Source organism: Anomalospiza imberbis, chromosome 19 (assembly GCF_031753505.1).
Source record: "Anomalospiza imberbis isolate Cuckoo-Finch-1a 21T00152 chromosome 19, ASM3175350v1, whole genome shotgun sequence".
NCBI classification, from domain to species: Eukaryota; Metazoa; Chordata; class Aves; order Passeriformes; family Viduidae; genus Anomalospiza; species Anomalospiza imberbis.
The window spans coordinates 5,093,914-5,108,635 of record NC_089699.1 but is presented as its reverse complement, the minus strand read 5'-3'; the positions used below and the strand labels follow the sequence as shown (position 1 = coordinate 5,108,635).

Here is a 14,722-nt window from a genome sequence, read left to right as displayed (position 1 = left end):
TCTCACTGGTCTAGCTGCAACTTGCAGAAAAAGCTGGCTGCCCCTGCAGTGAGCAGATGTGAGAAACCTTCAGCATTTGCATCAGAGTGGTGGGTGTTGGCTGGGACCTCTGAGGTCACCTTTTCCAACCCCCATGATCAAGTGGGGCCACTTGACCAGGATTGTGTCCAAATAGCTTTTGAATCTCTCCAGGGATAGAGTCTCCACAGTCTCCTGGGGCAACCCGTGCCAGTGACTAATCCCCCTCACAAAAAGTGTTTCCTCATGCTCAGAGGAAACCTCCTGTGTGTCAGATTGTGCTCTGTTCTTGCTGCTTGGCACCACTGAGAGAGCCTGGCTCCGTCCCCTGTGCAGCTTCCCCTTAGGTTGGTGAGGTTCCCCCGAACCTTCTCCAGACTGACCAGTCCTGGCTTTTTCAGCTTTTCTCATGGGGAATATGCTCCCATTCTTTAGTCATCTTTGTTGCCCTTTGCTGGAGTCTCTCTTGCACTGGGGAGCCCAGCACAGGTCACAGGACCCCAGGTGTGGCCTCACCATTGCTGGATCGAGGGGAAGGATCAGCTCCTTCCACCTGCTGGAGATGCTTTGCCTCATGCTGTGATCCTTCAGCCCAGCAAAGATGGATTGTAGGCTCATGTTCAGTTTAATGTCCACCTGGAGCCACGGGTCCTTTCCTGGTGAGCTGCGCTCCAGATGGGTGACATCCTTGTGACACCTGCTCCCTTGTCAATGGGAATTCTCTGCATGGAGAAGCTGAAGCACTCCATTGCTTGTGAAGCAGCTTTTGTGTCTGTCCTGGACAGGGATATTTTAATTAAATGCACAGGGTGCATTCCTGGATATTTTTTTGAATGTCTACAAGATGTGCATTAGCATCTGGTAATCTAATACCCAATGAAGACTAAAATACATTCTTTGGAAGAATAGCTCTTAACAGGAAGAGAAAATTAAAGCTCTTCTTTTGTCATTTTATGATCAGAAATCAACCTGACTTAAGAGGCAATATGTGAAGTGGAGCTTCCATTAGGGTGGTTTTGTCCTCACAGTTCACAATGGAGTAGGACTTGCCCATGTACATCAGCACTTCTTGGTATGTGGTCAGGAAGGCAGCTGAGTCCCCAGCCAGTCTTCCTTTTCCTTCCTGTTAAAATTCACCAGTTTGCCAACAGGTAAGGCTCTCCAAGTCCCAGGAAGAGTTAGCCTGTAGAGTTTTGGGTCTTGCCACCAGCCTTAAGGATGCTGCATAGTGGAAAAGGCCTGTTATCTTTTTCCATTGATCTTGCTGACATGAATTCATGTAGGGCAGGTAGGTTTTTATATTACCAGAAGAATAAATGCCTTCATTCAGGATTTCTGTATGGCATCTATTTCAGGACTCCTGTAAACCAGGTCTTTCCTTGAGTGCTTTTGATCATAAAAGGGGTTGTTTTATGCTTAAAAATTACCATTGGCTAGAAATGTGTTGTGCTTATTTGAGGTTTCAGTACCATACCCATCCCAACCTGTGATGCAGAGTGCATGTGAAGCCTTGGTTATGGTAATGGCTCTGCTCAGGTGTTGTTCACTTGGTTGGTTTTACTGTCCAAACACCAGCTGGGCAGTGACCTGTTGTGACCTGGGCAATGGAAGCCACTCACAGTACTGGTGCAGCTGGACATAAATACAAGGCTGCAGGTGGTCAGTGGTATTCTGGCTCTCTGTAACCAGTCCTGTCCCCCCACAGTCTCAGTACAATAGGAGTATAGCCCTGTCCCAATTTTTTTATAAATCTGATCAAAACAGAAGCAGTTTTTGGATGATCCTGTGGCCAGTAGAACCAGTCCATGAGAGCGAGGCTTCTCTCACTACAGACAGCTCATAAAGCTCTGGTGGGCTTCCAGTCTCACTTGATTTATGCACATCACTGCCACTGGAGCTACATTGCTTGCCCTGAGCCACTCTCCATTGTATGGAAGTGCTTCATCTGCACTTTGCCTTTGTTGCTAGTGTGGAAAAGAGAAATTTTCCACAGGTATTGCCTGTTTAATTTCTGTAGTTTAAATCTGAACAGTTCCTTAGCCAACTTCTTCCATAGCCAACCTGTGGTCTGTAGCAGCCCAGGTTCACCTTTTCCCTCTGAAGTGTGCTGGTCATGCCCTTGTCCTGCTGTGCTGCTCTGGCCTCTTCCACTGTGATGTCCCTGCTTCCATGTCTGTCACAACATTTACTCCATCTTCTGCTTTTTTTTGGTGCAGTGGGAGTTTTCTGGGCTCAGGCTTGTAGCAGCCCTTGAGTGGATGACATCAGCTCCTGCTCTGCCTTGAGCTGATGTGAAAAGCCTGATGCCAAGTGAGCAGTGTAAGCTGGAGCTGCCCATGGCTGTAACCCAAAATCTTTTCCCCAGCCACACAGCCCTTCCTAGGAAAGCAGCTCCCCTCTTCTGGGTGTTCCACTGTGCCTGCAGCCTTCTGGAGAGCAAAACACTGTGTGAGGCTTGGACTCACCTGTGATCAAGCAGCTGAACTGTAATGTCAGGTGTGAGCGGGGCAGGTAAATGCCTCTGCTGTGAATGGGAGCAAGTCTTTCATTGCTGAAACAAATCAAGCTGAATTCCATCCTTTCTATAGAATGCACGTTGCTGTTCATGTATTTCATAGGATTCCACGGATCTCTGTATGCTCTCTGGATTTGTATTTCTCTTTTTTATATCAACAGTAACACACATTCTTTTCTCTTTCCAGGGTGACTGTTGGATCTGTATGGAGCTCATGTCTACCTCGTTTGATAAGTTTTACAAATATGTATATAGTGTATTAGATGATGTTATTCCAGAAGAAATCTTAGGCAAAATCACTTTAGCTGTGAGTATTTTGTTAAACCTTGTTGTTGAAGATAATTGAAAAGTTCAGATCCTTGTTCAGATCATGCTCCATGTGAAAAGGTGGTTGGTCTGTGGAGCAGAATTGCTGCTGTTGTTTGCACCACACTGGGAATGGCTCTTCAGGGTGCTCATGACTTTTCCACAGTATGTTGCATGGTGTAAACAGAGATTCTGGGGTCAGTAATCAGTTCATAAACAGACCCCAGGACCAGCTTCCTTCTCTCTCTGCTTGAATGTGAGCATCAGCAGCAGAGGCACCAGCCCAGACCAGAGAAGCTTCTGGCAGTCTTGTGCAAAGGCTCCCAAAAGCACTGGAGAACCTGGCTGATGTTTTCTTGATGTAACCTGGAAGTTCTGGCCTAATGAAAAGTCAGGAAATTGAAACAGTTGTGACCTTCTGAAAAAATGTAGCATAGGGCTTGAAATAAGTTTTTGCTGGAGATAATTAACATCAGAGATTGTTCTGGCTCCACCTCTTGCTCCCCTCTCCCAGAGTGGGATCTTTGCAGGACGCAGGAGATGTGTGTTCACTTAAGCCATACCCTCTCTTATATCACCTTCTCTTTGCAGAAAAGGTTCAGAGAAAACTGTTTTATTGCCTGGCATATTACAGCATTGATATCTCAATGTATTAAATGCTTTTTACCCCTGTTCTTGGTGTTCCAAAAATTTAATAATCACAGGACTCTTACGACATCTGCTTATTTTTCATCTATTTTTCTTTCCTAGACTGTGAAAGCACTAAACCACTTAAAAGAAAACTTGAAAATCATTCACAGAGGTGAGTTCTTTGTGTCTTTTTTAACTTCATGTCTTCTTGTCTGTTAAAATAATTGCAAGAATTGTTGGTTCACTCAAAGTGTAAACATGGCATCTGTACCACTGTGAGTCTGAGCGCAGGTGTTGAACAAGTGTGCCTGTTCTGTTGCCCCTTCAGCCTGTGCTTTTTCCATGTAAGTGTGATTTCAGGGTGGTTGGGCATCTGCTGCTGCTTTTGGGCACGTGGCATCTCTGGGGCTGGCTCCATCCCCTCGTGCTCCCATGCAGGATCCAGCGCCAAAGGTGACGGCGACAGCGCGGCACTGCCGGCCTCCATCCTCTGCAGCTGCTCTGCTTGAAATTGAAACCTCCAGCCGTGACTTACTGGTTTAAATTTCTTCCCCCTGCAGACATCAAACCTTCCAATATTCTTCTGGACAGAAATGGGAATATTAAACTCTGTGACTTTGGCATTAGCGGACAGCTCGTGGACTCCATTGCCAAAACACGGGATGCAGGGTGCCGGCCCTACATGGCGGTGAGTGGGACGGGCTCTGTGGGATCTCACCTTCCCTGTTACCAGCCTGTTTCCTGTGGGATGAACACCCCTTTCCTGGATGAAACTGAGCTCTGGATTGAGTGCTGCTGTGGCAAAGTGTCCACATTCCTGGGTTTTTGCTGGCTTCCGCTGCTGCTGCCAGGGCTGTGGTGCTGGAGTGGAGAGGAGCTCTGTGCCTTCCAGCAGCTCCAAAACACCATTCCCCAGGGGAGCAGGCCTGTCAGAGTGTGGGTTTGTCTTGGTCTGCAAGAAATCCATTTGCTCTGCTAAGATTATGTCACAGGAGTTATTGCAGAGCAGAATTACAGTGATTTTTGTAAACCACTTTAATTCCAAAGTGTGCCAGAACTTCATTCCAGGAGAATGTGATTCTGGAGAGCAGCAGTAGCAGAGCAGCTGCGTGGAAATTGCTGGGGCTGAGTCCTGGCTCCTGGGAGTCTGTCCTGCTTGTTTGCTGCCCTCCCCCTCCCAGAGAGAAAAGCTGTAGTGGTGATTTTGGAAGCTGTCTGAGGGTTTTAAACACTTCAGTGCTTCAGGGTGCTTTAAAAATGCATCTCTGTTCTCACATGAGCTGAGAGTACAATGTGCAGGGAGCTGTGCCTGCTGCTGTTCATATAACTTTAATTTTAGTGCCTGTCTTTATTTTTTGTTACACATTTATGGCTCTGTATGCTGAAAAATACTGTTTTCTGAACTCTTTTTATCTACAACTAAGTAGAAAAAAGGAAAATACCTCTCTTCCAAAGCGTGGTTCCCACCTGGCTTGAGCCATGGCTCTCAGATGGCTTTTCTCTGACTGTGGTGTCCAAGGCAAAAGCTGTCTGCCCTGACTCTGATCTTCCTTTGAGCCATGGGTGGGTGGTCAGTTCTGCTCAGGCTGTTGGTGTAGCTATGCCATGACAGTTCTTCCTGAGATGTCTGTAAATAGCTGCAGTGCTCCCTTTCCCCTGGGATGTGGGTAGGTGAGTGCTTCCATAGCCCTTTGGTTTTCCTTTCTCCTGTCTGTCTGTCTGTCTTTCTACGTGCACTCCGTGATTTGTGCAGCTCCATCGGCAGCTCCAGACTTGGGTGGACTTTTAAGTGAGCAAAAGTGTTGCAGTTCAGTTTGTGTTTTCCAGAGCCTTGGCAGGGCACAGGGTTTGTGGGGCAGCCAGCAGCTGGCAAGTGATGTGGGAGATGATTGGCCTCTTCCCTGCTGCTCTGCAGCCTCAGTGACTCCTTTCCAAGTACAAGAGCATTTCCACGTACCAGAGAGCCTGGGAAATGGGGAGATGTCCCCAGTGTGCAGACACATCTGCCAGATATTTCTCCAAGCCAGCAGAGGCTGATGTCTGAAGGGATGCTGTGATCAAACTGGATATACCTGGGAAGGAGTCAGGCTGCCACACTCCTCTCAAAAGGAAAATGGTATTTTTTTAGTGTAAAATAGGCCAAGAGTAGTAGCTCAGTTCAGCCAGGGAGGCTCTCCTTAGGGCTGCTGGATGCTTCTCCCTGATGATAGTGTCTGGTTTTGCAAGGCTCACCAACCCCATGGCACTCACCTCTGAAGGAGCCTGGTCCCCACGTAGCTGTTGGTAACAAAGACACTGGATGTCAGCCAGTGTGGCTGTGAGTGCTCTGAGGAGGCAGCAGGAGCCATGTCCAGCTGCCAGGCAAGTGCTGTGTGCTTGGACCAAAATTGCTGGAGCTGTCACAGCGAGCGGCGCCTCAGCCTTGGAGCTGCGGTGCTAAGAGGTCGTTTTGCTTTTGGCTTTCAGTTCCCCTGCAATTGTTACAGTGAGCAAAGGCCTCAGAGTGTTGGTACCTCGTGTTCCCTGGAGGAAAGAAAGGCAGGACTGAGTTCCCAGGCAGTCCCTGGCCCTGGAGCAGCCCGGGCTGTTCTGAGCCCTCCTCGCCGTGCCCTGTGCTGGTGCCAGCGCTGGGGGTTTGCTCTGGGTGAGGTTCCACAGCCTCCACCCAGCAGTGGGTGTTCCTGGCCAGCCCTGCATCCTCCCTGACTGCTGCTCCCTGTGGTCCCTGCCTTGCCTCTGGCTGTGGGGATGCTGCTGGGAGCGGGCTCTGTGTGCCACGCTGGAGCCGGAGGCCTTTGTGTCATTACTGCTTTTTGCCTTCTGAATGCCCCAGTGAGCCCAATGCCTGTGTCAGAGAGGAAGGTGAGACTGGAAGGGCTTGGTTTAGGCAGGGCTGGAGGGGCAGACCCAGCCATCGTGAGGATGGGTGTCCTGCCCTGCTCCTTCCAGACCTCCACAGGAATGGAGTGTGATGCTGTCACCTCCATCCTTGGTCACTCAGGTCCTTTTCCCAGGTCAGCTTGGAGCCTCTGGCTGCAAACCGTGGCTTCTTCTTATTTCTCCCTGGTGAAGGTGGACAGTTGCTGCTGGCATTGCTGTCAGGGCCAGCTGGATGTCTTGTGTTCAGGTGGTTCAGGCAGAGATCAGGCCATGTATGGCTGTTTGTATAGCTGGAGTTTGGAAGAGAGGGAGGATCTGTGGTGCCCACTGCTCATTTTTCAGTCAAGATGCTGTTGCTCAGGTGGACACTGAGCTGGAGAAGCCCCATGGCAGCCTGTACCCTTCTCTGATGCATCCATCCCCTGTCCTTTCACCCCATCAGCGCATCCAGAGATGGGTCTCCACCTCAACCATTTCCTTTCCTGCTTGCACTTGGCATCAGAAGGACACCTGGCCTGAGCCAGGCTTTGTCTGCAGCCCTCACTCCAGGTCCTCAGAGTGTGACATGGTGACTCTTCCTTCGTTGGTGTTAATTGCTCCCATGTGATCTACATGGAAAATTCTCAGCATTCTTCCTGCCCTGTATTTAGATGGGATTTATTTTGGTCCATCCTGCTTTCCCTTTAGCTGTGCCACCGTGGTCTAGGGCCAAAACCCCGCTGCTCTCTTTGCTTACAGGAACAGGGTGCCCCTCATGGGTGCCTGAGACAACCAGCTGTGTCTCACCAGTGCCACCCATCCCACCAGTCCCTCGGGGCAGTTTGTCCCTGCCCAGAGCAGCTGCAGTCCCCTCCTTCCTCTGCAGCCTGGCAGCTTGCTCTGCTGTGGCACATCCCTGTGGGTCACAGCACTGGCCAGGCCAGCATCCCCATAATTTGATGTGTTCTGAGCTGCTCCATCCCTGGTGGCAGCTTCCAGACATCATGGTGTGTCCCCAGTAGAGTTCAGGGCTGGGCCACCTGCTGCTGCACTTCTCAGCTGTGTCTGCCATGAAATTGTATTAAAATGTGGCTTACAAAGCAACCAGGGCTTTCAGAGTATTTCCTGTACCCCGTAATTTAGAATTTGTTGCTATGCAGGTATCTGTATTATTGTTGTAGTAAAAACTGAATGAGTGCCTGTTTCTTTTGACATGTTAATTATTATATTTTTAACTAAAGAAGGCAGGCTGAGGTTTCTCATAAAGGTGACATGCAAGGCATAAAGATGTTTTTTGTTGGCTCAGCTCTCTGGATAACCTGCTCTTAGGTGTGAATCACCCATGTCTGCCTCAATATTGCTTTCTATGAAAGACATTTTGCATGTCTTAAAGCCTTGTAACATTGTAGTTGCCTTCGAGGGCTGACTAAAACCTTGTTAGAGGAGCTTTTCTTAAAGCACATTGTTTTTAATAGTTCCTTAGTAGCTGGTTGTGGAGAAGAGTTCTGGTAGATGCTGCTAAGCCTCACTCCCCAGGGTGGTGGATGAGATGTTGATTCCAGTTCTTATGATCCCTTGGGGAAACAATTTGGCTGTGAAAACAGAGAAGGTGACACTCTGTGTTAAAGACATCCCAAAGTGGAACAAAACTAAGTAAATAAGACAGTCACAACTATTCAAGGTGTTTGTGCAAAAGGAAAAAAACCCAAAGCATTGGACTGTGATAAATTGCCATTTCTGGTCACCTTTTCCACGATACCTCCATAAAATCAGTGTTTGAAGTGATTCCTTGGGATGTTTCTCTGCTGGGGTTGGATGGCTGCCCTGGCCACAGGTTTTGCTTGGGGCTGTGCCAGGCTCAGGGTTCTCTCTAGCTTTGCAGATGCTTCTCATTGCTTCCTGCATGGCACAGAGCTTGACTGGTCCTTCTTGCCGTTGCAGCCGGAGAGGATAGATCCCAGCGCGTCCCGGCAAGGCTACGACGTGCGCTCGGACGTCTGGAGCCTGGGGATTACACTGGTGAGTGAGGGGCTTTGCAGCCTCCTGTGCACGTGGGCAGCACAGCCCAGCTCCTTGCTGTGCTGTGGTTCAAGTGGGCACCTCCTGGCTCAGGAACAGCCTGGGTGCTTTCCATGTAAAAGGTTCTCCTGCAGGACGTGAGCAGGGAAGAGGTGTTGGGCTGTAAATGAAGTTTGTGCTCAGAATCTGAGATGAGGGTGCTGAGTGTGGTGCTGCAGAGCACCCAGCCTGTGTGAATAAGCCTCTGGCAGCTGCTGTGCTTTGGCTGCACAGAGACTTTGGTTAATCCTGGGTTCTGGGATTGGGATTCCTCACTGGCTTAACCATGTAGTGCTAGCTGCACACATTGATACAGTGAGAAGCTCTTGCTTTCTCCAGGTTGTGAAGCAGAAGAGAAAGCAGAAGCAATTAAATATGAACCAGTAGCTTCTGTTCTCACCACTGATGTTTAAAAAAACTCATTTTCAGTATCCTGGAGTTGGATTCAGGGATCCTTATTGGTCCTCTCCAACTTGAGATATCATGTAATTGTGTTATTCTCATTATCCATTTTCTCTAGTGCTTGTTAGGATGCTTGGGAAAGGACTGGAGGATTTTACTCTCCTACACTGGTTTGATTTATGTCAGTGGAGGAGCAGACATGGCCAGCACAGAAGCATGGCCTGGTCAGAGTAAATCTGGCCATGCCCCTCACACAGGCAGCAGAATTTACTGCTGGGTAAAACCTTCCCTCTACTTAGAATCATACAGGGAATAGGATGAAAAATCTCATCTCAGTCTTCCTTCTGAGGGGGTCCAGGGTTGTTGCAGACATTTTTTTCCCTGAGTGAACTTCCCTGATGTCACCCTGCCTGGTGCTGTTGCTGTCTCCCTGCAGTACGAGCTGGCCACGGGGCGATTCCCCTACCCCAAGTGGAACAGTGTGTTTGACCAGCTGACACAAGTAGTGAAAGGAGACCCACCACAGCTGAGTAACTCAGAGGAAAGGGAGTTTTCCCCAAGTTTCATCAACTTCGTCAACTTGTGGTAAGTGTGTGCTGCTGAAAGCACTGGGGTTGGCTCGTTTTGTTGGCTGGTATTTGGCAAGGGTCAAGTGTCCAGCACTTCCTGGCTTCTTTTCACATTCCTGCACCAGCATAAGAGGGAGGACTTCTCACATTTTAGTGGTTTGGAGGTGATGGGGGATTTGTGTGGGTTGGGACTGAAGGACAGACCCTGTAAACTGCTCTTCAGGAAAGGAATTAGGAGAAAACCTCTGAGAGGCTGTGCTAGAGAGAGGAGACATGGTAAGGAGGGAAGTTTCCATGGCAGGAAGTTTGAGTCAGACACAGCCCCAGCCCTGCCTGCACAGCTGGGATGGCTGCAAAGGAGGGATGGAGGTTACTCCTGTGGTCACTCACAGTGCAAGGATGGGTGTTCCAGAAAACCAAAAGTGGTGTGTCCCACTGTGACAGCACCATGTCCTGTAAAAGTTTGTATTTGATGTGTGTAACATTTTCCCTGATCCCACATTCTCCTAATTATCTTTATGCTTTCTTTAGCCTTACAAAGGACGAGTCCAAAAGGCCAAAGTACAAAGAGCTTCTGGTGAGTTCTCAGTGCTGCATCTTTCAATGCCTCCAACACACAGCTCACATGGGGCTGGGCTCAGGCAGAAGTGAGATCTGGAGCAGAGCCCTGGAGCTGGGCTGCGGCAGGGTCTGTCTGTGGTGGGGGTGCTGAAGGAGAGAGAGCAGCAATGCTTTTGGCTTGGATCAGTCACAAGTGGCAACTTCAAGGAGCTCTGGGCACCTGGAGGGCACCTCTTAGAGGCTGTAGTTCCACAATCAGCCCTGGGGTTTCACATCACCTGATGTGAAAGGGCTTTTTGCCTGATGTCCTGGCCCAGAACCTCCCTGATGTTATGTCCCAGCTGCTCTGATCTGGCTCTGGCCAGTGCTGCCTGCTGGGCAGAGCAGAGGGTCAGGGCTCAGGAGAGCAGAGCTTGGCTTTGACCTCTGCAAGGCACTCCCTGTCACTCTCCCCACTGTGACCATGCTGCTGATGAAACCTCTCCTGAAAGGATTTCAGGAAATGTCAGTGCTGCAGAGGAGCTGCTGAACCTGCACCCTCACTGCCTCCTGCCTGTCAGCTCCTGACACTCTGGAGTCCTGTACTGAGGTTACTGCCTCTAACCTCCCGCGTTACAGACCTGGATTCCCAATGTGGAAAAGCCATGGACCAGGCTGTGTCCTGGTGTCCTACAGCCGCCACAAAGTGTGTTCTTGCACCAGACAAATTCCCCTGCTCAGTTTTTACCTGAGGGGTACATGCCCGGAGGGTGACCATAACTCTGGTGTTTTTTATCTGCTTCCAGAAACATCCCTTCATCCTGATGTATGAGGAACGCACAGTGGATGTTGCATGCTATGTTTGTAAAATCCTGGATCAAATGCCAGCAACTCCCAGCTCTCCAATGTACGTGGATTGATACTGCTGCTACATCAAACTCTAGAAAAAGGGCTGAGAGAAAACAAGCTGTAAAGAATTTTCATCACATATTGCAGTGTTTTTAATGCTCGCCCAGACACCATGTGCAATAATATTGGTGTTATTTCCATCCTGTCTGTATACTGTTGTCACATATAAAGTGCATCCCTGTAATACCTGATCACACAGTGTTAGTGTTGGTCACAGAGAGACCTCATCTTGCTCTTTTGTGGACATATTCATGAAATGTGGAAATAAGTACATATATTTGTTGACTGTGATTGGATAGCACCTAAAATTCATTTCTAGACTCAAAACTTGGAGACTCCTCAGCAGCTACTGGAAAGATTTTTCTCTCAAACTCTTCCGATTGTTGTTTCAAGTAATAATAAAAAGCAAACAAACAAAAGTTAGGCGTTGTCTGTCTGAACATTAAGAGACTTTGCCTGGAGGGAGAAGAACTTGCTTAACCAACGAGATGCTTTGCCTTCTGGAGCTGGAAAGGCAAAGGAGAATTTTATTCTTCACAAAGTGCAATAGATTTACTGCTATGAAATTCTGTTGCTTTACAGTCGCAGTGTACTTTCTGGGGACAGTGTGCTCAGCTGAACTTCCTGTTAAAGAGAGATCATGTTAAATATAGTGAATATGTCTTTACCAAAAATATGTTGCGTTGAAAGAGGCTAACATTAAACTATTGAGATGGGACATAATGTATTCTTCCTCCTTTTACCAAGCCAGCCACTCTTCACTCTTAACTAGGTGTCCTGTAAATTGTTACCTGGTAAGATAAGACCTTTGACCTGAAGAATTATTAAACTACTTGATTGAATTTAACCTGCTTGTTGACCTGGTTTATAGTGCACAGTGCTCACCACCCACTGGCTTTGCTTTGCCTTCACCCAGTGCCATCCACAGAGGCTGCAGCTGCTTGAATGGGCCACCAGCTGATGGCTGTGAGTCCTGGCCAGTGTTTCTCGTGTTCCTGCTGTCCCCAGCCCTGCTGCTTGCGCCTGTGGCACGGCCCAGCCCTCCCAGCCCCATGTCCCTGAGCTCCTGAGTCCCAGTCCAAACCTGAGCTCTTCCTTGTCGCTGCTGCAGGCAGGATGGAGGGGTGGCCCTGGCTGCCACGGGGCTCTGTGCCCACCACACCCTGCTGAGCTTGCTGGAGACAATTCACCACCACCTGGAGACTGAACCTCCTCTGTGACCTCCACAGCTCCTGGTGCTGCACCCCGAGCAAGCCTCTCTGAGATTGTTGGGCGCGGAAGGAGATGAGGTGGAGATGAAGGAGCATCCAACTCCTCTCAGCTGGCCCAGCAAGGCCAGGCAAGCTGTCATCTTCTGGTCCATTCCTAAATGAAACAGCACATCAGACTTTTCTGTTTGTTTAATTGACGTATTTTTCAAAGATTAATTTTTCCCAAAAACTCTTTTCCCCCAAAAATATTGCAGTTTTCAGGTGTTTAGTAGCATACCAGGGATAAAATGGAGGCTGCAGGGTCTCTGTTTTCCATTCTGAGCTGCTGTAGGTGTTTGGTAGGACTTCATCAGTGCTAGAGCAACCTCCCATCAGAGCTCGGCAGCAAGCCTGGACACAGTAGGAATGAAAACACCGTGGTGCTGGCAGGATCCCAGGGAAGGGCTCCCCACATCCAAGCAACGGCACCGTGTACAGAGCAGCCCGAGGCAGAGCGCTGAGTGAAGACCAAGCAGCACGTCCCAGCTGGGAAGGAGACCTGGGACACAGCTGGTGTCTGTCTGCCGCGGAGGGGACACGTCCTGGTGCTGCTGCTGGCACTGTGGGATCCCTTGGTCCTGCCCTTCCTGGATCGTGTTCCTCGGGCTGCTCCTCAGGCAAGGCAGAGGTTTCTGCAGTACCTGCTCCTTCCGTGCATCCTGCATAAAGATCAGGCAGACCATGCGTGTCTAAAGCAGTCATTCTGTCCCCACCCCCAGAGCCTTTCTCAGGCAAATCCCGTGGAGCTGTGATTCCTCCCTCCAGCCTTCAGCCCCTGGAATGGGACTGCAGGTGCTCCAGGTCCTGAGGGGTGCTGGCTGTGGGGGCTGAAGAGACCCAGACCCAGGAAGGGCAGCCACACGTGAGGCTTCACCCTCCCTTCGGGTGTGAAAGTGTGACTCACTCCTCCCGGCAACAGGGAACCCAAAAACCTTTCAGAGGGCCAGCACTGAGATGGAACCTCCCAAAACACACGGGACTGCCTTGCTCTGCCCTGTCGGGATGGCTGGGTCTGTGCTCTGGTGCCATCCCATCTCCAGCCCAGGACCAGTTTGCTGGGAATGGAAATGCAAAGCTTTGAGCTGCCAGTGACAGGAGGGAGGTGCTGCTGTCTGGGTGGCTGTACAGGACAGGTTTAGCCTATTCAACATAGATTATTATAAAGGGTGCACCGTTTATTGCAATGTATCTATTAAAAAAAAAAAAAAAAAGAAAAAAAGGTGTATAGTGTTCAGAAGCTGTGAAAATAGTGTAAGAACTGTACATTGTGAATTCTGGTTATTATTTTTTTTCTTGTACCATAGAAAAAATGTATAAAAATATCAAAAAGCTGATGTGCAGGGATGTTGCCTTATTGTCTGTAAAATGAAGCTCAGGAACATAACTGCTTCAAAGAGCTTCCGAATATTTTATCCGGTATCCTGGTTTGACTTCCTCCTCTGTTTAAGCTATTATACATGGATCAGAGTGTTTATGTAATAGTTCTATCCTTTTGCCTGCAGGTCAGTTGTAATAAAACTAAGATGCGACTGTGACCTTGTTATTTTCATTTTGTAAGGTCAGACGTGAACGGGAAGGTTCACTAAGAGCTGTGGAATACCTGCCTTCCAGGCCTGGCCTCCAGGTGGAAGAAGAAAACAACCTTCAAATCTGCTTGTGTCAAATGAAAGAGCTGAAGGGAGCTCTGGATGTATTTTCTGTCTCTGGAAGACTGCTGGGTCTTTGGTGTGTTTGGGCACCTCTCAGGCGATCACTGTTTGCAGCACAGAGAGGTCCTGGTGGCTCAGGACACCTTGTCCCTGTGAGGAGGGCAGGTGGCTGTGCCCACTCTCCAGGGAAGGGGCAGCTGGAGCTCCCAGCTCTGATGGTTGCAAGGTCTGCAGAACCCAGATGGTCTCAGAGTCCTGGGTAAGTTCTGCTGCCTGGTGCTGGGAGGTCTCTTCTGCCTGGAAGCTGTGGAGGGCTTGGAATCTGCCCAGCCAAGTGGGCAGAACTGGACCCCAGCAGCCCCACCGGGAAGGAAGAGTGCCTGGTCACGAGTGCCTGTCCTGCTCCACTGAGCTGGATGGGACAGTCCAGGAGTGCCCAGCCCAGAGAGGGGAGAGCAGAGCACCCTGCAGGGATCGCTGGTCATGGTAGACCTCAGGATCAGGAATAGTTGGGAATGGGTGGATCACCCTGCTCTTGCAGGGTCTCACCACTTGAAGGGTGACAGTTGTGTCCAGAGAAGGGAACGCAGGGAAGACAAACGGAGCTGAAGGTCTTGCTGCGTAGAGATGCACAGTGTGAAAGGTTCACGTAGCTCAAGTCTTGTCAGTTTGCCTAAATTCCATGTTCCCACCACACCAAGCCTTTTTCTGGAGCTTTTTGTTGCCAGCACAATACTTTGGAGATTTTTGAGTCACCTGCTATCCTCACTCTTCAGTCAGAATCCAAGATCCCTCATTTGGTGAAGGAAGAAGACAAAATCTGAGCACACCCCAGGGACGGTCCTTCCTTCCCCGGGAGGGAATGTATTTATGGATATTTCAGTCCCTCTCAACTGCTCCTTACTGAACTCATGCTCCATTCTCCCTCTGGACTCTCTCCTGTCTGCGGGCACTTCACTGCCCTCGCTGAGGATCCTGCTGTCACTGTGTCACTGCTGAGGCAGCACAGAAAAAATC

General features: G+C 49.4%; 1 protein-coding gene across 2 annotated transcripts in view; it reads left to right on the top strand.

Annotated features, from left to right (window-relative positions):
- Positions 1-11,653, top strand: part of MAP2K4 (mitogen-activated protein kinase kinase 4) — a 59,575-nt gene extending 47,922 nt beyond the window's left edge. For both annotated transcript variants that reach the window (XM_068209306.1, XM_068209307.1), the window contains 7 exons: positions 2,721-2,840; positions 3,590-3,641; positions 4,030-4,157; positions 8,270-8,347; positions 9,225-9,373; positions 9,889-9,934; positions 10,704-11,653. In XM_068209306.1, coding sequence (XP_068065407.1) covers positions 2,721-2,840; positions 3,590-3,641; positions 4,030-4,157; positions 8,270-8,347; positions 9,225-9,373; positions 9,889-9,934; positions 10,704-10,817 — 687 coding nt within the window. In that variant the 3' untranslated portion in view covers positions 10,818-11,653. The remainder of the gene's footprint in view (positions 1-2,720; positions 2,841-3,589; positions 3,642-4,029; positions 4,158-8,269; positions 8,348-9,224; positions 9,374-9,888; positions 9,935-10,703) is intronic.
- The last annotated feature ends 3,069 nt before the right edge of the window (positions 11,654-14,722 follow it).